The following is a 24,181-nucleotide window of genomic DNA, read 5'->3' as shown; positions in this document are numbered from 1 at the left end:
CTCCCAGATTCACTCTTAGTAGCATACCTATACACTGAAATAAAAAAAAATCATTTTGCTGTAGGAATAGATATACCTCATAACTTTTATGGATCTGCTTTTGCGCAGGAATTCAGTACTGATGGTATTTGGGTAGGCACTGAACTGGACATGCTGGAGTTTCAAATGTACTGATACCAAAGTACTACCTGCTTTGAAATACAAGGAGCTTCTGTGTGCTGCTGCTGTACTCTCCTTATTTAAATTAGTGCTCCCTTGAAAATCTATCTCAGTTGTAGGCAGGCTTAGGAGTAAGCTCAAAGATGGCATCCTTACTAGAATGGACCCATTTTGTTTTGTCACTAGCACATTCTGATGATAGCTTGTAATTCTTTTATCTCATTAAGCAGGGATTCATAAATCGTGATCCATGAGTCACTTGTGAACTGATTAATGGTGCTGAGCGGTGCACAGTTATCTACAAAATGATGCTGAGTGGTGTGTTCTGTCATTTATTCCATCAACAGTATGCAAATAGAGGTACCTAGTGATCATTAAACCTCCTTCTTCATTCATATCCCATATCCTATGTTATTCTGAGGATAGGCCATTCACATTTATGATCTAGCAAAGCACTTAAGTGCATGGCAGGAGACTAATCAAAGTTAATATTAAGTGCATATTTCCATAGTGCAGTGGATCAGCGTCCAAAGTTTCTTAGCTGTAAAACAGTAAATAATGCACCCATAATTTTAATGAAAGGTAGATCATTAAGGCTTTATGAGGCACTTTGAAGTTCCCGGATGGGATATGCTCAAGAGTATTAGTTAGTTAACTAGGCATATTTAATCACTCTAAAATGTTTGTCTTGCTTGTATATTATCGTTTGACCTCTTGCTCATGCTTTGACTGTGGGCATTCGGTTCATCAGATGTTCTTGACATTGGGATTTCTTTGTTTCTGGCTATTGTGACACGGCAGCTTTCATTCCTGAATCATGATACAGGTTTTGATGTTTTTCTTTTGTTGTGTGTTTGGAAGTTTTTCATTCATGTTTTCTCTTTTTGTGTCTTAAATTTTAGTTACTTAATAAGATGTAATCAGATCTAATAAGCTCGTTGACCATGTCTGGTTATATTTTTTACAAGAGAGGGTTCTCATGAGCTGGTGAATCTAGTCTCCCTGTGAAAGCAGCCTCCCAGTGAAGATCCATTTGTTCTTTGAACGGCACCCTCCTGCTTTTTAAATACCTGTCTTCTTATTTGATGCTTCCTTTAGTGAGGTGTTTGCATTGAACAAACTGTTTCTTCTTAGCCTTTGTTTTGGTAGGCTAAAAGCCTCAAACACCTAATAAGGGAATGTTGCCTTTCCTATTAATCCTTATAACCCCTTCTCTTTACTAGCACCAGAGGAAATCTTGGCATTCAGGCAACAAGAATAGAATTTATTCCACCACTGCCTTCCATGATGGCACTTCCATACCTCTATTGTAAGTGCCTGACTGATGCATACTGGGATCATATTTGCCTTTTTAATAGACATGAGACAGTAGTACTCAGATCTTTTCTGAAATCTTGCAGTGCAGAGAGAATCTTGATTTTGCTAATATTTTATATTTGTGCCCTTTAGCACAATTCTCCTGTGCCACAGTCATTAATGCAAATAGTAAAACAAAATTATCCCACAACCAGACACCAAGCAGCCTTCCCCTTTTCAAAATGTTCAGTTCTTCCATCAAACTCTATTTTTTCAATATAAAATAAAAATTTCCACTGTGATCTCTTACAAAATGCTTACTGAAGTGTGTATGGATGACACCTACAATGTAGGGCTTTTTCACTTTGCAGCTGTTTCTTCTGTCAAATGAGAGGTACTGTTAAAGCCAGCTTTAATCCCCCTTCTGAAAACCACTACTGATTACTGAGAGAGTAACAATTTGAAAAAGATGTGTAGTTAGGGCTTCAAAGAAAGCAGAACTTTCTTCTTCTGAAATACCATGACAGAAGGCAGACAGCTGATTCACAAAATAACCAGCAATAATAGCTCTAGGAGACAATGTCATATAAAGTTCTGTAGATAGAAAATAATTTAGGATTGTTTTAGCATTTTATAGGAAATTCTTCTGTTTTCATGAGGAGCAGCTGTGTCAGAAAAGTGAGTTCACGTACAGTGAAGTTTGTATGCGTAGCCTTTTTCTGTTCTATGGAAAGGGCTAAAGCATGATAAAGACTGCTTTAGGGAATTTGGGATGAAGAGGGGATGGTTTGTGTCTTGGAGCTGGATTTAATTATCCATAATGTTATCACTATGTAAATTTGCTGTTTGAAGTATGTTAGATAATAATAAACAGTGAAGGACTGCTTGAATAACATGTGCTTGATCGAGACTTATTTTACAGAAAGAACATCTGAGAACATCAATCTCTTCACTCTGGTGACCAGTGACAGAACCTGATGGAACAGCATGAAGTTGTGTCAGGGGAGGCTTAGGTTAGATATCAGGAAAGTGTTCTTCACCCAGAGGGTGGTTGGGCACTGGAACAGGCTCCCCAGGGAAGTGGTCACAGCACCAAGGCTGACAGAATTCAATAAGTGTTTGGACACTTGTGCTCTTGGGCACATGGTGTGACTCTTGAGGTGTCCTGTGCAGACAGGATCATTGATAATCCTGATGGGTCCTTTCCAACTCAGGATATTCTGTGATTTGTATTGGCAAGAATTAACCTACTGGCAAGCAATTAACCATAAATTGCTTTTTTTGGTGTGTCTTGCTGGCCCTTGTTGACAGGACAGACTAGGTTCCCAATTTGAGTTGTGAAGAAGTCCTTGTGCATGTTAGTTGCACGTCAGCATATTATGTCTAATCAACACACATTCCATGGAAGATGTTTTCATTAGCTTGGTACTTGAGTTTGCAGAAGTTGACTGTCAATGAAAAGAGCAGGTGAGAAACCTTGGGATTTCTTAGACTTGTCTTCAAGAATGTTGATCATAAATATTTGTGGTTTTAAATGCCAGTTTTTCCTTGTTTGCCTGCCCTGTTTGTGTGAGACAGCATTTCACACCACTGCTTATTTGATGTGGAATACTCTCAAAGTACCATATGAAAAATAAAAGCAGAGCATCTTCAAAGAATCCTCAAACATAAACAATTTTTATTAGACCCATAATCAAATCTTCAAATGCTATGATTTTATCTTTGAAGATGATCAAAATCTTTAATTTAAAAATTAATTCGAAAGTGGTGAACTAGTGAAAAAGTGCATTTCGTCCTGTTTTCTTGTATTTCTAGATAGTTGAATATTTCATATGACTTAAGTTGTTGTCCAAATTTATAGACACATGGGAAAATAATGTATTCAGAAAGACACTCAGCTTTCTAGCAGTGCAGAAGTAAAGGATTAGAGTATTTTCTGAACTGGAAGGATTGTTGGAAAGAAAGACCTGAAAGCATGTGAGTTCACTGGTATCTTGGGCAAATGCAGAGATGATGATGTGACGGGGCTCACCCCCAGATTGGGGTGACCCCGAGAGGTGGAAAAGTCTCTCCTCCAACCCATGCCTTCAAAGAAAGACTCAGCAGTCTTCAGTTGTCCAGTCTCAAGGTAGATTATTGTATGTTATCTAAAAGATTTTCTTCCTGAACTGCTGCGGTCCATTCAGCAGGTCAGACAAAGGCGCACACACACACTCTCTGACACACTCTCTGACTGCCCAGGGGGCTGGTGCCATCTTTTATATCACACATTACATGTTAAATGTTTATGGTTTTCCCTAATGCCTATTACCTATATTGAGTGGTGACTTTCTACTCTAAACCAATCTGTGAGTGCCAACATCACCATGAACATGGAGGTTAGGAAGGAGAAAGAAGGAGGACAGGGCACGCCCAAATCCCTCCATCTTAGAACCTCTGAGCCCCATGTACAAAACTCAGACCCCTCTGTACAAGGCCTAAAACCCCCCTGTACAGCACTCAAAGATTCTTCCTTTCACTTTGTGACTACTTCTACTATAATATCTAAACTTTTGTGATTTCTTGTTTTTCCTGCAAGGTTGGTAAATTGTTCCATGGATCGGATTCAAAGCCACAGGGGTTTCTGGCTGCATGCCAGGGTCTCAAATGCTTCTGACCTGGGCCCGGAACATCCAAGAGTGTCTGAGGGACACCTTGGGTTCCGACAATGATGAATGCTCTTTAATTATGATATGCCTCTCTTCTGCAAGAGAAAATGAGCCTTTGTAAGGTCATGTCAGGGAGCTAGTGTCCCTATTCATGATGGTAGCAGAAATTAATTCATTCTGCTCTGCTGGGAGGGTCTTGCTTTATTCATCTTTGCATAATGCAGTTATTTCTGTGCATTGGAATATCATGTTGCCAGCCTTTCGAGATCATGGATTTGCAAATGTTCACCATCTATCTAGACCCACACAACAAACTGAAATGTTTCTGAATAACCTTGTTGTGTAACATATTCACTTCCAACATTTCAGGGAGAGGTATGATTTTCTCAGGGAACAGTAAGAATTGAAAAATTAAATTGCCTTTCAGAAATGTAGCAGGTTGTAGACTATGATGGCTAACAACTTAAAGATCTGTGTGGTCTGTTGTGATTGACTGGTTTAACTTTTCACATCCAAATGTCCTGACCTTAATCTTAAGCTTTTATACAGAAGAGGTAATTGTGGAACATCTGACAGAATCCTATCGGAGCTTTCAGAGTAAAACTGACCATCTTTCCACCTGCCTTTTTTTGCTGACTGAGATTGAAATTGTCACCAATGCTGCTTCACTCCTATGTTTATTCTTAGACAATGTCCTGGTTTAGGGCAAATTTTGGAGGAGACCTCTGTTCTTCTTTTCTCCCCTGCTTTGCTCTTGGAACCAATCTTAAAGGTGCAAAACTTGTTGCTGGGTTAAACAAATGAATGGGGATAAAAGCATCATAAAGTCACCCCAGGACAGAAAACAAGACACAAGACATACTGCAAGCTTGTCTTCAGAATTAATGCAGCAGAAGAGCAGTTAAAGCACTTGCATTGCAGGGAAGGATACTGTGATATGGAACTGCTGGCAGAGCACAAGTTTCACATGTGATTTTTAGAATGTACATATTTTAGAAAGATTTTACAGAGAAAATCACAGTGCTTAGAAGCTGTTGCTTTTTGTGCTGCTATGTGCAGTGTCAAGGAGCAGGAGGGATATTTAGGACATTTGATCTTGATAGAAGGCTGATATGATTATGAAGTCTTGCAAAAAATGTTTCCTGAACAGATCTGAGCTGTTGAGCTGCCACAAGTGCCTGGCAGCCGAGGGAATATTGCCGTAACTGTGTACACTGCTCCAAGAGAGCAGCAGTGAGGGAAGGGGAAATCTCACTAGTTTCTGATGATATGTGACCATTTCCATTTCTCTACTGTGTCTGTTCAAGATGGAGAAAAGGAAATTAATGGAGAAAGAGGAGAGAACAGAAGGAAGTCTGCATTGGCTACTACTGAATAGATCAGTATCTTTCTCTGAAACCACTTATTTAAAAACTCTTTTCAATTGATAACTGTATTCTACTTTTACATTGCATTTTGAGCAATGTAATGACTGCTTCCATGCTAAAAGGTGAAGAAATTGGATCCAGAGCCAGTGTGCTGTGGAATAAAACTGTCAAACCTGTCATTTTTAACTCTTTGCAGAAAACTTGTCTGTAAGATAATTCAGAGCTACAGCCTTCTAATTTCAGACTGCCTATAAAGGGGACCAAATTGATATTTATCTTTTTTTTAATAAGTGCAGCTGGAACAATCTGGCTACTCAGGGCACAGTTAAAGCAGTACACATTGCATATTTCACATTTTTGTTAAACAGAGTTTAGACTTAACTTTGAATTTGAAGGGGCACATGGTTTTGGACCTGGTGTTGAACATTGTTTAACCCAGGCATATTTCTTATGAGGTCTGATTTTTATAAGACTTTAATCTCAGTTTTGTACTTCAATTTGTTGTGCTTAAGTTGATTTTCATTTGGAAGTAAGTCCTTTTGCTTTAAGCCTTATTGGAATATATTCTTTGGTTGGTTTTAGAGAAGTGGTGCAATATTGATGAGAGAAGATCTGCCCCAAAGTGAATATATTCCCAATGAAATTGTCCTGCAAAGCCTAACTCTGCTGCTGAGGTAAAGAGCAGCTGCATTTGGTGCATGCATCCCTCAGTCAGCTGCAGCCTTTTTTGTCTCAGATGGAAGCAGGTATTTCTTCAAATGGCCAGTGTTCTTCTGCCAGAAGAATTGACTGTTGGGAAAGATAATGGTTTAGAGGTGAAATGAGACCTGGATCAGATATATGAGATGATGGCTCTGATGACTCTGACAGTGTTCTTTTCAAATGAATATTAACATTTTTTCCAGGGACGTAGTCAGTATCGAATTGTGCACAGTGAATGCCTTGCTGCTATTGCTTCTACAGTTTGTTCAGTACAGGCCTGTTTAACACAGGAAGTCAGCATTAAAGAATACATTATTTATAATTTTCTTTTTTTGGATGAACAGATCATTATCAGCTACTTTGAGAATCCACAAATTTCATTCTGCTTTTACCATCACTAAATGTGTGTAGCCCCAGAGTTCTGTTTACCTCTGTGCCCTTATCAGTGAAAGGTATCCAGTGTCCTGAAACAGATGAGGATCATCATCTGAACAAAATGATGTATTTGGGACATTCAGCATTTAGTTAATATTTATGATAACAGTAAGTTTTTTATTTAAAACAAAACTTTTAGGGCAATCCCATTAGAGTGGCATGAGCTGAGTGCAGTTAGAAGAAAGCAGACCTATTCTCCTGTCCATCTTGCTGCAAGAAAGGTTTGTGATCTGAGAAATTCTTACCCTATCGGTTTGTAAAATAATTTCAGACAATATTGAATCACATTCCTCTTGTTTGGTTGTTCTTTGTTCTTTTTTGTGACTTGATATTGCAGTATTGCAGGTATTTTACTTATTTTTTCCCCTATCTGGTAGTAGATCTTTGCATAGTTAATTTCATTTAGTTTTAGTTAAATTTTATTTAGTTATAGAATAAATGTCTTAACTAAAATACTTTTTCACTGGTTTCATGGAAGGGTAGTAGCGTCTGCATGCTGAATTTTAGGTGAGAAATAACAAGCAAAACCTTTGTTTGCTGTCACCACAAAGATTTTGAGAAGGTAAAAAGGTGGATTTTATAGAGTAACAAAGTTTATTATGCATGCAGGTGACAGCCTGAAATCTGTAGGCTTGGAAACAGATAACAGGTTCTGAGTTGCTTGCAGAGACTATAGAGTAGTTCTGTATATCATAAAGTGGTAAAAAAGCTGTTGGGCATTTGCATTTAAATTTGTCATGAATCGCTGCTAGGTACAGAGAAGGTACAGAGTATCTTCTTGAAAGGTTATTTTCATGGGGGTGTTTTTCTGCTTTTTAAAGCCTCTCTATTATTCTCTTCCTTTTTTTGATAGTGCACTGGGAAAGATGCTTCTAGTTATTTAGCTGCTCTGCTAGATCTTGACAGACGGATGTGTTTCCATTATATCATACTCTTGGAAAATTATACTCCATTTTGCCTGTTTATACAGCCTTGTATTGAGAAGAATTATATCCAGTTATTCTTAACATTCATGTAAAGGCACAAAAAGTGAGGAGGAAATGTTTGCATCCAACTTCTCCTCCACCTCCCAACTCCTTCATAGAATTCTTCATTTGACATCTTTGTTTTGCATTAATTCTTAGTACTGGGTAATGTTGAGTTATTCTCCTTCTGACAATGACAGATGGTAATTTCCTTAAAGCTGTAAGATCTTTGAATTGTTTGGTAACAATTTATGTCAAGTTACCTCTTTCTCCTGCTGTGATAGTGTTTCTTTTCTTGCACAAGGTTGATCTTCATCAAATTTGTCAAAAGCTTGATCACGATTTGAAGTATGGTTCTGGGGATCCTATATTGTTTGTTAGCCATGCAAACAAATAACCTTGTTGTTAAAAGACAGGAAAACATTTGTGGTAAAATATTTTTCCTTTAGAGTGTTTGTCTGTTTTGTCATTTGGTTTTGTTTAATTGCAGTGCAGAAGAATTGATAGGTAAATTTGTGTGCCAGAAAATTCTTCTTATTGCTCTTTTTGTTAAGGACAGGGACCGGTGCGGCCTTTTAATTACAACAGTGTTTTATTTTATATTGCTGCTGCTTTTTCAGATGAATGCACTGGACACACTTGGTCAAACAGCATTGCACAGGGCTGCGTTAGCAGGGCACTTGCAAACCTGCCGGTTGTTGCTGAGCTATGGCTCTGATCCCTCCATCATCTCTTTGCAAGGCTTCACAGCAGCACAGATGGGAAATGAAGCAGTGCAACAGATCTTAAGTGGTGAGTAAAAGTAAAGGCTTGTGTCTTTGAACTTCAGTTTGTCTCTTTACAGCTTTGAATCTTGTTTCTTTCTTGATGCAAGGGACTTAAGTATTTTGCTCATCTCTCCTTTCTGCCATCAAGTGCACACAACTACAGTATGTATTGTGTGACACTTGTCAGAAAATAAATAAACAGCTCTGCTCAGTTCAGTGATTTTGTGCAAATCAGAAAGAAAATAACCATCTTGTAGATCTAGAATATGCTCCTGTACAAGGAGATTGTAGGAAGGCACATGTGTAGGGAGTTTTGGGATTCTTTTGACAGCAAGTTATAAGGCAACTGGAATATTGCTGAGCATGTAAGAAACCTTTTTCCTTGCATCAGCCAGCCTGTTAGGTGCTCTGTACTTCAGCAGTCACAAGCACAGTGTTACTGGCAGAAAAACACTGATTGTTGCTAAACTGTTTGAACTTCTACTTGAAATCTCTTGCTTGTCCAGTAGAGAAAGATTTTATGGTGAAAGTGCTCTAGATAGTGCTTAGGTAATAATTTCTTTATATCTTCCATTAAAAAGATGAATAGATGTTTGAAGAGGGTGCCACTATTTTTCATATAAGTCCATAAGAGTTTGCATCCTCTTACCCACATTACATTTGAATTTTTGCAAGTACAGAGAATAATAATGGCATCAATAGCTACTAAAGAGCAAATAACTCACCTTACAGTGAGACGTGCAGGTAGTCAAACAAAGGCAGATATCCAGATAGATGAGAAGACACATGGTAGCTAGAAACTCCATTTCCTCTAGTGTTTTCAACAATATTGCCTTAAAACAGGACAAAACAAGGAAAAAGCATTTTACAGCAGTGCAAGGAAGGACTGTTTTGAAGTGTTCCCACTCCTGAGATATAGCTGGTTACATGGGTAGTGTTACCTGTTAAAATGTGCACATGAATGTATGTATGTAGATTCAGAGAGAAGAATGTTGGCAGAATCATGTCAGCCTTAGAGTTGAAATCTGACTGATTTGCTCTAAAACTAAAGCTCCTTATTCAGACATGTTGGCAATATGAACTTGAACATCACAACCCCAGCTGCATTTTCACAAGTAACCACACTTCACCCCCCAGCTTTGGACAATATGTTAAGCACAAGTTAATACAACTTATGTATCCTACGTAATCCTAAGCCATCTTTTTCCCTATGTAGAAAGTACACCTGTGCGCACATCCGATGTGGATTATCGGTTGTTGGAAGCATCCAAAGCTGGAGACTTGGAAACTGTGAAGGTAGGTTTGAACAGTTCATGTGAATTTTCTACTTGACATTGCTGTGCAAGGCCTGTGGAAGCCTCTGCTACATGAGTTGTGGAAGCAGTGTCCAATGAATGGTAAATCGTAAAAAATGGGAGTCATGGATCTTTTTTATTTTCTTCTAGAAGGTAGTACATTAAGATGTACTGAGGTGTGTTTCTCTTGGGTTTCTGCTTGTTTATTCTGCCAGTCCTTCACACAGTCCTTCACAGTCTTCGATGGACTCAGATGTAGCCATAATTCTTTGAAGTGGACTCCGTGATTCTCAGAATCACAGTTTAGTAGAAACAAGCCCTCAGGTGCATGATTCAATCGATGGCAAGCAAATACTGTTAACAGGTAGCAGACTTAATATTTTAAATCATCCTTAATCTGAAGGTGAAGGGTCAGGCCATGGAATCCCACTATCACAGGAAGGTTTGATCTTGTTTTTTTGTATTTGGTTTGTGGACAAAACAGCCTGCAGATGGACTGTTGTGCAACTTTCTCACCTTGAACTTCAACATGATATACATTAATGTTCAGACAGTAGCACTTCTGTGCACCAGCAGCTTCTTTGACTGCTAAGCTAAATATTTCTGATTTTCCTGAAGACAATATAGGCCAGAAATGGTAATATATCTGGAGAAGGTTACATGGCCTTGAACCTGGTACTTGATGATGTAGAGGTTCACCCTTTCTTATACATTAGGCACATCTTCACACTGCTTCCATCATTTAAGTCTTGTTTGTTATAGAAGTATATTCAGCTGTAAATTTAGAACTGCTATTTTTTTAACTTTACATAAGTGGAAAGAAATTTCCTGATACTTAAAAGATTTGTATAAGTGGATCAAATTTTGTCTTGGGGTCTTTAAAGGTGCTCGTTCAGTTATTTTCTTTTGGGTTTGTTTGTTTCATGTTTTGTTGTTGCTCTTTGGTTTTGGGGAGTTCCTTATTTGTTAGTTTTAGTTCTGTACTAGATTTTGTGTTCTTTTGTCTTCACAGCAACTTTGCAGCCCTCAGAATGTGAATTGCAGAGATCTGGAAGGCCGTCATTCAACACCACTGCACTTTGCTGCAGGATATAACCGTGTGTCAGTGGTGGAGTATCTCTTGCACCATGGAGCAGATGTGCATGCCAAAGATAAAGGGTATATTTCATTCCTTGATATGTTCTGCTGTTCTCTATTAGTGTGAGATTTATATCCCACCTATTCATTTTCACTTCAAATTTCAGTGACCATGGTGTTTTTCTCTTGAAAATTTTTCTCTTTCCTCCTTGTTCTGCATTGTTCCTGTGCTGTAGGGAGGTTTATAGACCATTACCGCATACTTGCCTTTCTGGAAAAGCCATTATCAAGTACATAGCTGGCACTGTAATACATGATGCTTCTATTCCCCTTTTTGCCCATTTTGGAGACTTTGTTTTGTGTAAAAGCAGCCTTTAACTTGTTTTAGGTGATCTAAAATTGGTTTTGAATAAAATGGGGTAAAATACCAGGGTTATCTATGGACATTTTTCTAATCATGTTAGCTTTTATTATTAAGTTAATTATTTTTACAGTTAATATTCAGTTAAATTATATAAAGCATTTACATTTTTTTCCATTAGTTGTGAAGCAGCATGGTTATGTTCACTCTTTTACTCCCTATATTAGTTCACGGTGGGGGTCCAATACTGTATTTTCAGGCTTACCCTGGAAGAAGTGTTTGGGTATTTTTCTGTATCTGTCAGATGTGCAGTACTTACTAATAACTGCACTTCAAACATATTATATAGTGTTATGTCTTTCTTGAGATTTACACTCAAATATCCAAACTCAGAACAACTGTGAGTCTTGCAATTTAGTTTTTGTCTGTTATTAACAGCATTGAAGTTGCTTGTGGAAGCTGTAACATTGGAGCTTGCTAAGTATTTAAAAGTCTTGTGGATGAGACTAAAGGAGGATAATTAAGTTTTAATTGATTTTTTTACTAGAGAAATAAAACCATGAAAACTGGAAAGACTGAAAGATAACAATAATGTCTTGTGAAAGTGGGAGTTTTATCTACTGATTGCATGTAGGATTTTATTCTCTAGCTATTAATGCTTTCTCTTTGATTAGTGGCTTGGTACCCCTGCACAATGCCTGTTCTTATGGACACTACGAAGTAGCTGAACTCCTAGTGAGGCACGGTGCTTCTGTCAACGTGGCAGACCTGTGGAAATTCACTCCTCTACATGAAGCAGCAGCAAAAGGAAAATATGAAATCTGCAAACTGCTTTTAAAAGTAAGTGCTGGAGATCTCAGATGTGTCTTTAAATGCTTATATATTTATTTTTTCTGAAGATTAATTAATGCAAAGTTAATTGCATTCAGTGAATTCTTTGTGGTATCTTTGAATCAATTTTTATCTTGCAATTTTCACATTGTTTCTTGTGTAATATCATTGACTTAAAAAGAATCATCAGTACAAGTACAGTACAAGCACATGGATCAATACTGTTAGCCAAGCAGGACAATACTCTGAAACCAGAAAAAACAGCTGAATTCATATAAAAATGAGAACTCCCTACCTTGTCCTATCCACCCCTTTCTGAAATAGTTACTGCATTTAAGTAAGTTCTGTTACTACTTATGCAAGCTTGTGTTACAGAGCAATAGCGGAAGGTGGGTCCTAAATGCTGTTTGGTATGAGAGAAATTTTAAACTGTTATGTTAATGTATAATTTATCAAGCTCCTGGAGGAAATGCATGTTAATATATTGTGGCATAAATATTCATTATACTTAGAGGAAGAACCTCTAAAAAGCATGAGGTAATGCAAAGATATTTTCAGTTAGAAGCATGAGTTTGAGAAACTTCTTAACATAACGTCAGATCCTACCCTGAGAGGATGAAAGGGGTGCTAGAGAAGAATTTCTTGACAATCCCATTTCCTCTTTCAGCATTGCCTACTTATGTCCCGCTGAAGCACAACATTTAAAATAGGAGAAAGTCAGAATATGGATAGTCTTAAAATAATGAGGATCTACCCCAGCCACTACTCATTTGCTGCTGCAAAGCCCCACTATTTCCCTCCTATATCATTAATTATTTCACTTGATTACCAAAACAGCAGTCAGAGAGAAAAGAATGATAGTTTGAAGCACATCTACAGCAGAAACCAGGAGATATTAAGAGATGTCTGTGGAGTAGGCATGGTGGTGGCCTGGAAGGAACACCCTAATAGAGATGTTAGCTCAAGCTATAGGAACACTTGTAATCTCTCAAGCACAGTGTTGCATTATAGACACTGGAGATCTCTGTCCTTTTCTGGTCATTCCACAGGGAATTTACCCATATTTTGTCTTCAGAGGATCCTGAATGGATGTACAACAGGAAATAGAAAAGTGCTGAAATTTAGTTTTTTAAAATTATTCTTTCACAAGATAAGAGCTAAACATGCCCTTAAGGTGACACAGATGTAAAGTCTCTGGGAGTCTGTGGATATGTGCTCACACTGCAGTTTACTCAGGATTTCTCCTGCTGTGTCTCCTATGCCAGCTGGCAGTGTTGTCAGTTCTGCTGAGTTGTGGATGTTGAGCTTGACCCCTCCTGACTTGTGCTCCTTCTCTCCTGATCTGCTTGAAGAAGGAAACAAAAATAAACAGGCATTTTGGAGACAGTGCCTTTTTTAATCAGCCTTCATTGAAACGACCACTTTCATTTGTTTCTATGCCTCGGAAGGGGTCTCAGAAGACACTGCTTCTTCTTTTAGATATTTATTTTGGGTTATATTTGAATAGTTCCAATCTTGATGAGTTTTAAATGAAGGTCATGTGTTAGAGAAGTCATTACAGTCTAAAAAGCTTTGCACAAAGAGTGCTCTCTTACTAGAAGAACCATATATGTAGAAACTGGTTCTGTGTAATCAATACTCTGTCCTTTCTACCCCTTGCTCTTCATCCTTTGCACCATGAGCATAGTTGTACTGCTTCCAAATACAAAGCAGTTAATTCCCTCTGTTCTCCCATTGCTGTTCTCTCATTCCCAGTCCAATGGGAAATGGCAGGGATTGGACCACTGTGATTGACTATTCTGAAGAGGTCAGCCAGAAAACTCTAGCACCAGCAGCTGCCTCTGCTTTATCTATCTTTGTTTTTTCCCACTGCTGCTGAGAATGAATAGGGAAGGAGCTGTCCTCCCACAAAACTGAATGTGGACGTGACTCACACCATATGCTCTACATAGTTGTATGTTCCCCTTCTCATCCCCCAGTGCTCCAGTACTGTGTTCTTATCACTGCCTGATCTACATGTTTTACCAGCACAGATACACTCCAGCAGTCATCCAACTCCATTTGTCCACCAACATTTTTTTCACTTCTCCAAAGACCTGTAAACTGCTTAAGATGGTGCTGTTGTCTATTGGAAAGTGTAGAGAAGAGTATTTTGCTAGTTCCCTTCTGAAACAAGTGTCTTTCAATATCAGGGTGACGTTTAGCAAAACTCAGAGCCTGGTTTTGCTAGCTCAGAAGGTTGTGCTCAGGATATGCCTCTGCCAGCCATTTGATTCCTGCCAGCTTTCAGGAGAAGGGGAGGACTGGCAGCAAGATACTTGCAGTTGGCTTTCCTTTCATGCTGCTGTGACAGTAAGAAATAGCTATATGCAGGAAATGCTCCTGAACATACTTCAGCTGCAAGTAGAGCAGGTACAGCTCTTGCAAAGGGCTGCCATTCTTGGCTGTGGAATTGAGATTCACACAGCTGTGTTTCAGACTAGTGCTCTTAGGCCTCAGACTTCTGAATTTATTTTCTTGTGCCTACTAATCTATACAATTATTACTTAATTATGGTAGGTCTGCAAAATCCCATTTTATTTGGGATTTTGTCACAAAATAGTGCCACACGTGCACTGCTCTGTGCATGATTGTGACACTAGAATTCCATTTGCTCTTTGCAGCACGGAGCTGATCCAACCAAAAAGAACCGAGATGGGAACACTCCTTTAGATTTGGTGAAGGAAGGGGACACAGATATCCAGGACTTACTGCGAGGAGATGCTGCCTTGCTAGATGCTGCCAAGAAGGGGTGCCTGGCACGAGTGCAGAAGCTGTGTACGCAAGAAAATATCAATTGCAGAGACACCCAGGGAAGAAATTCAACACCACTACATCTTGCAGGTGGGTAACATGCCAGGTTTTCAAGGCTTGTATATTTATGGTAGGCCTACAGATGTAATTTGCCAAAATCAGGATTGGTATAGAAGAGTTTCGCAGAGAATTGTCCTGTACAAAGAGTTAACTATGGTGCCATATTTCAGGAGGTAATACAATTACTAGGGAAGAGGAACTTTTGCAGTTGAAAAATTGCCTTAGCTTTCTGTCAAATATTTTTCTTCAGTTTAGCTCTCCTAATACCTAATTTCTTTTCCTGTGCTTTTTCTACAGCTGGTTACAACAATTTGGAAGTAGCTGAATACCTTCTTGAGCATGGTGCTGATGTTAATGCCCAGGACAAAGGAGGATTAATTCCCCTACACAATGCAGCATCCTATGGGGTAGGTGCAGGCAGTCTTGCCATGATTAGAGCAGCAAGGGACTCTTTGAAGTCATATCCAAAGCCAGTTATTTTGCAGCTGTTTTGTTGTGAACACACAGGTTTTGATGAAGCATTTGTTGGGTTAAGTTGCTGTTGTGAGAGCTATTTGCAGTCCTACACATTAAATAGGACACAGATTCAGGTGTGCTGTAGCAGTTAAATGCTGCAGTTTGGGGAGATCACTACAATGTAGCTTTTATGCAGGCAAGTAGATGCACAGGGTTGAACAGTTTGGGGTGATATTCGAAACAGAAGAGACCTGAAGTTGTCTCTGAAAGACTTAGATGGAAGGAAGAGAAAAATACGAGGGGATCGTGTGCAGATGATGATAGGATGTGGAGGTGTGTTACAGCTGGTGTTTGGTAGGAATCTGTTGCTAGAGTTGAAGGACTACTGTGTTTGTAATGTGGTTGTCCTCCAGGGCAGGCCATCTGCTGCAGGGGGTGCAGTGACAGATTCAAACCATTTTAGATGAGACAGGCCCTCTTTCATCCATATAGGAGTAAGCATCTGTGTCCCAATTACACAGATGCCTAATAGATTGCTTATAAGCAGTTGTTAGTTGTGGATTGGGTGAGAAAGAAGTCTCTTGCAAATAATTATACAAAGACAGTGCTTGAGAAGCTCTTAGCACTGTGCTTACAGTCAGAGAGGATCATAATGTACTGGGTTTGATGGTCTCATTATATGCTTTGTCTGTTACTTACCTGGCCCTGGCACAAGTACAGCAAAATCTGGAACAGGTGACCCTAACAGAACCATGCTTGCTTTTGTTTGAGAGCAAATGAAATAAAAGGTGCAGTGTTCACCTTGTTTTTAAAAAGAGCATCAATGGAGCTCAGTCTATGCCTTTTGTATTGGTTCTTTACATCACTGTAGGATCCCAGTGTCCCAAAGAGCAAAAAGCCCCAAATCCTGATGAAAGATTAGAAAGCAGCACAGAATTCTTTTATGTTACAGGGTCTTAATACCAAGTAATATTGATTATCAGCATCTGCCTTTAAACATTCATTCTCAGGATGTTTCTAAGATCTAGAGATAAATTCTTTTGGAAAGACTGTATTCTTTTCTGTGGTGTGAGAAAACAAAACACACATTTTACACAAACCCAAACCATTTTTTATTGGCATAGAGAAATGTCAGAGATTGGTTTTAGCCAATTATCATTTTTAAAAATCATAATGCCAATCTAACCTGATTGCACTGCTTCCTCTAGGAAACATTAAAAAGGCAGTGTTTGGTGCTTTTCCATCAGCTTATTTAGTTAAGAGTTGCTTCATACCTTTCCTGGCATCCCACACTTCTCTCTGAGCTGTCATCAGCCTGTTCAGATCTCTGTGATGGGAGGTAGAGAAGAGAGGAGTAGTGGTTTCACAAGTTCATAGCTGGCAAGATTCACAGGCTCTGCCTTTTCCTCACAAAGTTTCTTCAGTTCTCCCACCCAGTACTTCATGCTGTGTGTCCCTCAATAGGACTTTCTGTGACAGAAAAATCATAGGAACAGCAATTGCTTTAAAAGTTTGACAGAGAGGAAAAATAAAGTTGGCAGTATTTTCAATCCACACTTGTTCAGAGACCAAGCTGTTTTATGAGAGCTGCAAAGAGTCATTTAATTGCCATTGAGGGGAAAAAGGAAATCCATTGGCAATTCTTTGTGCCTCTACTTAAAATTTCAGTGTTTCATGCTCCCACCCATTCATTTTCACTACCTGCTTTTTTTTCTTTGCTGTCTTGCACAAGAAAGATCTACTGGTTAGAGGCAGGCAAAATTTTCATTTATCAGGTTTCTCTTATTTTTGCTTGCGAGACTTCAAGGACAGTATATTGATGGAAGCATGGGGTTATAAGTTCATTACTTTTACAACCCATGTAAAACAGCTGTTCCTTGTGACAGTCATAATATATTTTATCAATTTCAGCTCTCATAAAGTATGACTGAAGATAGAACAGATCCGTGATGCCACAGATGAGTTCAAAGTCTTACAAGAAAGAAAGTACAACAAAGACTTCTGTTTATATATGGGAGTGGCTCAGTAGCACAACACATTGATCTTCAGAGCTTCTAGTATTGTGTCACAAAAGTTGCAGCCCAGTAAATTCACCAGTTCAGATTTGTCCACAAATAATTTTTTTATGCAGGGTTAAGTGTCGTGTCTGCTCCTGCAGCTGGCACAAACCTCATGCTATGTACTTGGGGTGATTTGACAGAAATTACTTCTGTACCTGATCCCAATTCTTCTGTGCTGGTGAATGATCTGGTAGTGCACAGACACAGATGATTGTGGACTGCAGTATGAATTGGTATCTGGAGAAGTGTGCTGCTCCTGTGACACAGGAAGCAGAATGAATTACAGGAAAGAGAAACCACAAGAGTCTCTAGGCACCATTATCTCCAGCATAAAAAAGGAATGTATGTTTTACCAGTGTCATGTTGATTAAGATGTTCTTGTGTTTTCCAGCATGTGGACATAGCAGCACTGTTGATCAAATATAATACATGTGTAAATGCAACAGATAAATGGGCATTCACACCTTTGCATGAAGCTGCACAAAAAGGAAGGACACAGCTCTGTGCTCTGCTGTTAGCTCATGGAGCAGATCCAACCATGAAGAACCAAGAGGGTCAGACACCACTAGACCTGGCAACAGTAAGTTCATGTTAGCCAGCCACAGGCTGCTCTGGAGGATGTACTCTGCATATTAAATTAATTTCTATGGCTCCATGGCATCAGCAGTCCTCAGCTTCCATTGTGCTGAGGTGGAGAGAGAAGGGCATCTCCTGAGTGCCTCTTTGTGGCTTTTTTTCCATGGGACCAGGCATTTTCCTTTGGCTGAAATCTTAGCATGGCTTGTGATTTAAGGTTTGCTTCTCCTTAAGTATTCACTCCTGGGATCAATCTCCTCATTCCCAGAAATAAAACTCTCTGAAATGTCTCTGATGATGGTCAGTCTGTGTTCTGTTGGTGATTATTTCTTTGAACCTAGGAGGAACACCAGGCGGGCCTTTAGAGGAATGGGAACATTTGGTGAATTATTACGCTTAGTGCCTCCGTATTATCTCAGTTCCTTTTTTAAAAATTAACTCCAAAAGAACATTCCAAAGAATTCATTCTACCTCCAAAATTGGTGGCTATCAAACTTTTTCTAAAACTGGCTGCTGTAAACTTGTAAATGGTTTAAAAGCCTAATAAGGTTATATGAGCATGTATACCCCAGCTTAAACAATCTTGATGGAATAGATAATGCAACCAAATTGGATGCTGTGTCTGGTCTCAGTGCAAGTATCTTTTAGGGTTATTGATTTATTTATGGAGAGTTCAAGAAATATCCTCCAGAGTAATCTGAGCTCTAGAAAACTTGCTTTGTGGTGAAGGATATGAAAATTATTTGATTTCTCCGGGGGAAAATAAGGGTGTCTTAATCATGTTCTACAAGAATTTTTAAGGAGGAAGTTCTTGAAGATGAGGGTGTTGCTTAATTTAGTCAATAAAGGCTAAATCCAGCTGTTAACTAAGATCATAGTTCTCCTGAGCTCCTGTCCTTATTTTTTCTATTCTCAACCAAGAGATGTGATTATAACAAAGGCAGTGGTAGTCTTTCCACTGAAACCTTGTTCCAGTGCACCTGAGGTTAAGCATGACAGTGGCATTTCCTGTCCTAGGTTCTGAAGGATTTCAAGTAAAGTTGCTGAATTGTTCTCCCTGGCTTTAGCACTTATAAAGTCATTCTGCCAGAAAAAAAATAGATGTAGCTTTTTACAGACCTTTAGAAATGGGGAGAACCTGATTCACCTATGTCTTGAGTGGTGAATCAAAATGCTCTTGCAACCGTGAATTCCCCTGTAACAGAAGCTGTCAGTTTTCTTTCTAATAGGACCTAGAACAATCAAATAAAACAATTAAAAATTATTTCCATAGATCAGTGACTTGTGATAGTAGGAGCTTATTCTTTCTGTTTTTCAGGCTGATGATATCCGAGCTTTGCTGATAGATGCGATGCCTCCAGAAGCTTTACCTACATGCTTCAAGCCTCAAGCTACTGTTGTTAGTGCCTCTGTGATCTCGCCAGCATCCACACCATCCTGCCTCTCTGCTGCCAGCAGCATAGATAACCTCACAGGGCCACTGGCAGAACTGGCTGTAGGAGGGGCATCAAATGCTGGGGATGGAGCAGCAGGAACTGACAGGAAGGAAGGAGAAGGTGCATTTGCTGCTGGACAAGTTTACATTGCCAGAAGTACAGTAGTTTAGTATCAAAATAGGCCTTGGTTTATCTGAAAAGCATTTGATTGGCCAGAAAATACTGTGCAGTTTGAACTGTTACCTGTGTTCTAAAGTGTCTGATACTTGTTAACTGTTCATCTGTGTTTGCTATCAGTCATTAGGTCTGACTACAAATGCAGATCTGATTAGTTGCTCAGATGTTCATTGACTTTATAAAGAAAATCCAATGAGAATTATTTTGATGAAAGAGTTATGATTGTGATGGCTGGGGATTTTGCCAAGGCTTTTTAAACCCTTTGATTAGTATCTGGAGTTCATGCTTTAGGTCAGAATCTAAGGAGGTCACATAGCAAAAATATACCCACCCTTTTCCTTCTCTTTGCAGTACGAGCCTGTATTTGTCACAGATGGTTTGTGCTTTTAAATAGTTGATTCTGAAAGGAGAACGGTGATGAGCTTTGCACAGAGCTTTGACACAATGGAAGTAGATTGTTTATTACAGACATAGACCAATTGATTGTAAAAAGAATCAGAGTTTGGGATTTTAAGAGAATCAGTGGTATTGCTTGATTTTTTTTTTTTTAAGGTGGTTGGTTTGGTTTTTTGTTACTTCAGATGTATAGGATGTAAAGGCTTGTTTCTTCTCTTACAGTTTCTGGTCTTGACATGAACATTACCCAGTTCCTAAAAAGCCTGGGTCTTGAACACCTTCGGGACATCTTTGAGACAGAACAGGTAAGTGGCAAGCCTCATCTCTATTTCTGTGTTTAGGAGATAAACTAAAGTAATACATTTGAATGACATTTTCATTTTCTAACTGAAAAAGGGAAGGAAAAAGCCCACACTTCACATCTACAGAAAAACAAGTGTGTTCAAGTTTTCTTTCAGTTTTCTGCAAATGAATTACTAGATACAATATGATGAAGTTGCAAAACCTATGAAAATATCTTTTCTTGTTGGATTCAGGTGTCAAGTAGCTTTCACTTACACATACACTGTGACTGCCAATTTGGCTTGTATTCTGAGAGTTATTTTGAACCTTGTGAACTTCGAATATGATGACTATAGTGAAGTTAGGTTCAAATGTCACCTGTGTTTGTCCTTCAGCAGTCTTGACAGCCAAACAAGCCTTTCACCACCTGTAATGCTACATGTGATACTTTGGTTAGATCTAGGAAACACCCTCCACTTTGACTATATGCTGAAATAAAAAGATACATGTGGAAGTGAAAGGTACAGGTGCAAGAGACTGGATTTGATGATTATTTTTTCCTTTGGCCTCTGCTGCTAATCTTTTATTGAGGAATCAGGAAACAGAGGTTTGAAATATAATGTGTTTTTTTACAGTTCCAGCTGTTTCTATAAAATGTTCAAAGATAAAATACCATAGAATTTTTTCCCTTCTGATATATGAAGCATAAGCTCTTCTCTTTAATTTGGAACTCCTGTTCAGAAGGAAACCAACCTTAAACCAAGCTATACGCTTCTCTGGTTTTCTTATTATTTTTCACGGCTTTCTGTTGCCTAGCTGGTCTTGTTCTACTTTTGCTTCCTTAACTCCTAACCTGTTCAGATCTTTCCCTGCTAATAAGATTTAACAATGCAAATCGGATTCAATACATTCATCATTTTGAATCATCTAGCTCTTCTTGTAAGTTTCTTTGTAGAAAAAACAAGCTCATCTTCTTTAAGCTTATTATTTTAAGCTGTTTTTTCCAAGCACTACCTTCACATGCACTTTTTCACCTTGGCTTGTTATCAGTAAGCTTGTAGAATATTAATTTCTGCTTGTCTAATGAAAGTAACAAATTGTACAATGCTGTGAAACGTTGAATGCTTCAAGAGCACTCTCATATTTGTGCCAGCATTTCAGTGCATCCCCCTTCTACCTAAGTAAAAATGTTTGTGAGAACCTTCTTAGAGAACCAGCTCTTGTTAATTGGTGTGAAAGAACTGAAAGTTTTGTGCAACTTCAGGCTGTAGTACCTGGGTATGGTCCTGTGATAGGGAGAGGTTTGCCAGAAGGTGGCAGCAAGTAGAAGTGAAGCAAAACATTATCTACCTTTATGCTGTTGGTTGCAACATGAATACTTTCCAATTTCTGAAGTGATAAGTCTCCAGCCTTGAAAGTCAGGCCAGGTTTGACAAGTGATTTCTGTGATCTTTCACTTTTCCAGATAACCCTGGATGTGTTGGCTGACATGGGGCATGAGGAACTTAAAGAAATTGGGATCAATGCGTATGGACATCGCCACAAATTAATAAAGGGTGTGGAGAGACTTCTAGGAGGTCAGCAAGGTAAATATGACACTTTTACTGGCTAGTCTAAGTGTAGCACACAACAGGCTCCCATAAGTCACTTTCTCTAAATGTAGGCATTGTCACCAGACTTGAAAGAATCTGAATGTCAGGAAAGTGTATTTGCTGCAGACATGGTGGCTGAGTGGGTTCTGATAGCTAAAGAATTTATTAAGGAGATACCAGACAAAGTGATCACTTGCCTTTTCAGACAATGGATACCCCTGAGGCAGCTTTGGAAGCTGTTCCCATGTCTCAGGACTCTATTTCACCCAGAGAGGAGCTTTTGTATTGATTTGCCCTCTGTACCTACCCACAGGCAAGTTATATCCTGAAGGATAAGCCTGATAGGGTTTTAGCTGCCCCATGCTTCTGAAATGTTTCTATGGAAAGAGGAAGCAATAAAGGGCATTACATCCCACATGCATTTTTCTTCTCTCTTTTAAAGCCTCTAATTTAAAAGCTAAAAGTGCTAAAGAAAGCACTTTTATCTTTTTGAGGTTGTGCTTATGCCTTGTGTTTATTTTGCATTTCCTGTACTGGGGTTGTTTAAGAAGAACAATAATGATGATGGATACAAATAGAGCCAGTATTGGTTTTTCCTGTTGATTTTTGCTCCTTGTCATCCTTCTCTTTGCAGGTACCAATCCTTATTTGACTTTCCACTGTGTGAGTCAGGGGACCATTCTCCTTGACCTTGCTCCTGATGATAAGGAGTATCAGTCTGTAGAAGAGGAGGTAATCCAAGTCCCTTTCTTAATGCTTCAGGGGCCATATATTTTTCTTTCCACTGATAACCTGTCAGAGCTGAAGTGTGCAATACGTGTTGAAAGTGCTAAAATAGGTTTTGGTGTATGAATTGCATAGATCTGATACGAAGTTTAGGGTTCTTCATTTGTTCTTTCATATAGAACAATGATAGAAATTATTTTTCTATATCCTGCCATTTTTTTTAATTCTGTTCACTTAGTGTTATTCCAGTTTTATTTTGTTTGCTACAGCCTGAAGTTGTCCCGTTTGTTGTTGTGTTTTGGATCTTGTGTTGGATATTGTCTCATAGAGAGAGTTTGCACAGCTTTCTGTAGATAGGTGGACCTGTGAAAATTAAAAGCTGTGTGTGAAACCAAGGCATCAAGGCCATGCAATTCTCTAAGCATTTTCAGTGAACCAGCTTGTTTTCTCTTGTCTCTGGCTTAGTTAATCTGTAACCCAGATAAACAGCTCTTGGATAATTGAGAATTGACTGTAATTTTGCCTCCCACACACACACATGCTCTTTTATTTAAGTAAACTACAGGCACATACCATTTTGAAAGCAAAAATCATAACAGAAAAAAGACTTCCTGAAGAAACTCTATTTTACTGTGCATTTGCTATTTGTGTCATGTTCCTACACTATAGCACAGAAGTGTTTGGAGTTGTTTAAAAAGTCTAGATAATCAGGATTGCTGCCAGCTTAGATGGGTGTATTTTTATTAGTAACTTCATAAAGTGGAGTTTGTGCAGATCTTTTTTATAAACTTCTCTGAAAGAAAGGGTCACTTGTCTGCCATAGTAAATTGGAATGTTTATTTGAACTGTTACAAAATATTGTTGCTGTAGCTATAAATACTTCTCTAAAAGACGAAATGAAACTATTTCTGAGGGAATGTGAAATGCTCTGCTAATGACATAGGAGAATTTTCAGTGCAGGTATTTCCCTAATACCAAGAAATGCAAACTAAACTTATTAAAATCACATTTGTTATTACTATGAAGTGATCCTTTTGTATATTAATTTTCAAAGACTTTTTTTTTCTAATTTAAAGAAGGTTTTCTAGTTGTATATCATTTTGATAGCAAGTACCATTATTCTCTTTTTTCTTATGTGGATTTTTATTACAAGATTGGATAATTGCATCATCCAGCTTCCCTGTTGTGGGACAGCATGTGTTTGCTGCTTGAGAAATTAGGGTATACCTCAATTTAAAATAGAGATTGTTTTTTTATTTACACCTTTTAATTCATTTTCCATCAAGATTGTTGTTGCCAGTGATACACTGAGACATTGCGTGGATACTTTGCTTTGCTAGCAAGGTTTATGTGCTGAACATTCAATTTTGGTTTTCTGTATAGATGCAAAGTACAATCCGGGAGCATCGGGATGGTGGAAATGCTGGTGGGATCTTCAACAGATACAATGTCATCAGGGTAAGTTTCAAAACCTCTCAGTTTTATGTGGTAAAGTATGTTAGTAGTTACACCAGCAGGCAGAATCAGTTTAATGGTTTGCCCTTCTATATTTAAAGTTCTTTGTTGAAATGATACTCAGGCATAGAGTTAACACAAGTGCTAAAATGAATGCATGCTCTGCACAGGGCATGAGGGAAAAGTGTCCGCTTGGGCTGAAGGATTGATGTTGAAGACAGAGGTGGTGAAGAACCTGATTGAATTTCAGAGGACTAGAACTTCTGTGT

At 38.6% G+C, this 24,181-nt stretch overlaps 1 protein-coding gene across 2 annotated transcripts in view; it reads left to right on the top strand.

Moving 5' to 3' along the window:
• The window catches only part of TNKS (tankyrase), a 129,023-nt gene that overhangs the window by 94,345 nt on the left and 10,497 nt on the right, over positions 1–24,181 (top strand). The window contains exons 12-23 of one of the 2 annotated variants that reach the window (XM_053976851.1): positions 8,193–8,364; positions 9,556–9,635; positions 10,647–10,792; positions 11,747–11,912; positions 14,567–14,786; positions 15,054–15,163; positions 17,664–17,852; positions 19,167–19,440; positions 20,080–20,162; positions 21,605–21,725; positions 22,366–22,463; positions 23,841–23,915. In XM_053976851.1, coding sequence (XP_053832826.1) covers positions 8,193–8,364; positions 9,556–9,635; positions 10,647–10,792; positions 11,747–11,912; positions 14,567–14,786; positions 15,054–15,163; positions 17,664–17,852; positions 19,167–19,440; positions 20,080–20,162; positions 21,605–21,725; positions 22,366–22,463; positions 23,841–23,915 — 1,734 coding nt within the window. The remainder of the gene's footprint in view (positions 1–8,192; positions 8,365–9,555; positions 9,636–10,646; positions 10,793–11,746; positions 11,913–14,566; positions 14,787–15,053; positions 15,164–17,663; positions 17,853–19,166; positions 19,441–20,079; positions 20,163–21,604; positions 21,726–22,365; positions 22,464–23,840; positions 23,916–24,181) is intronic. The other variant, XM_053976852.1, reaches the window with a different exon arrangement.

Source organism: Vidua macroura, chromosome 4 (genome assembly GCF_024509145.1).
Source record: "Vidua macroura isolate BioBank_ID:100142 chromosome 4, ASM2450914v1, whole genome shotgun sequence".
Lineage (NCBI taxonomy): Eukaryota > Metazoa > Chordata > Aves > Passeriformes > Viduidae > Vidua > Vidua macroura.
The sequence above is the reverse complement of the archived record's forward strand: the minus strand, read 5'-3'. Positions and strand labels throughout refer to the sequence as shown.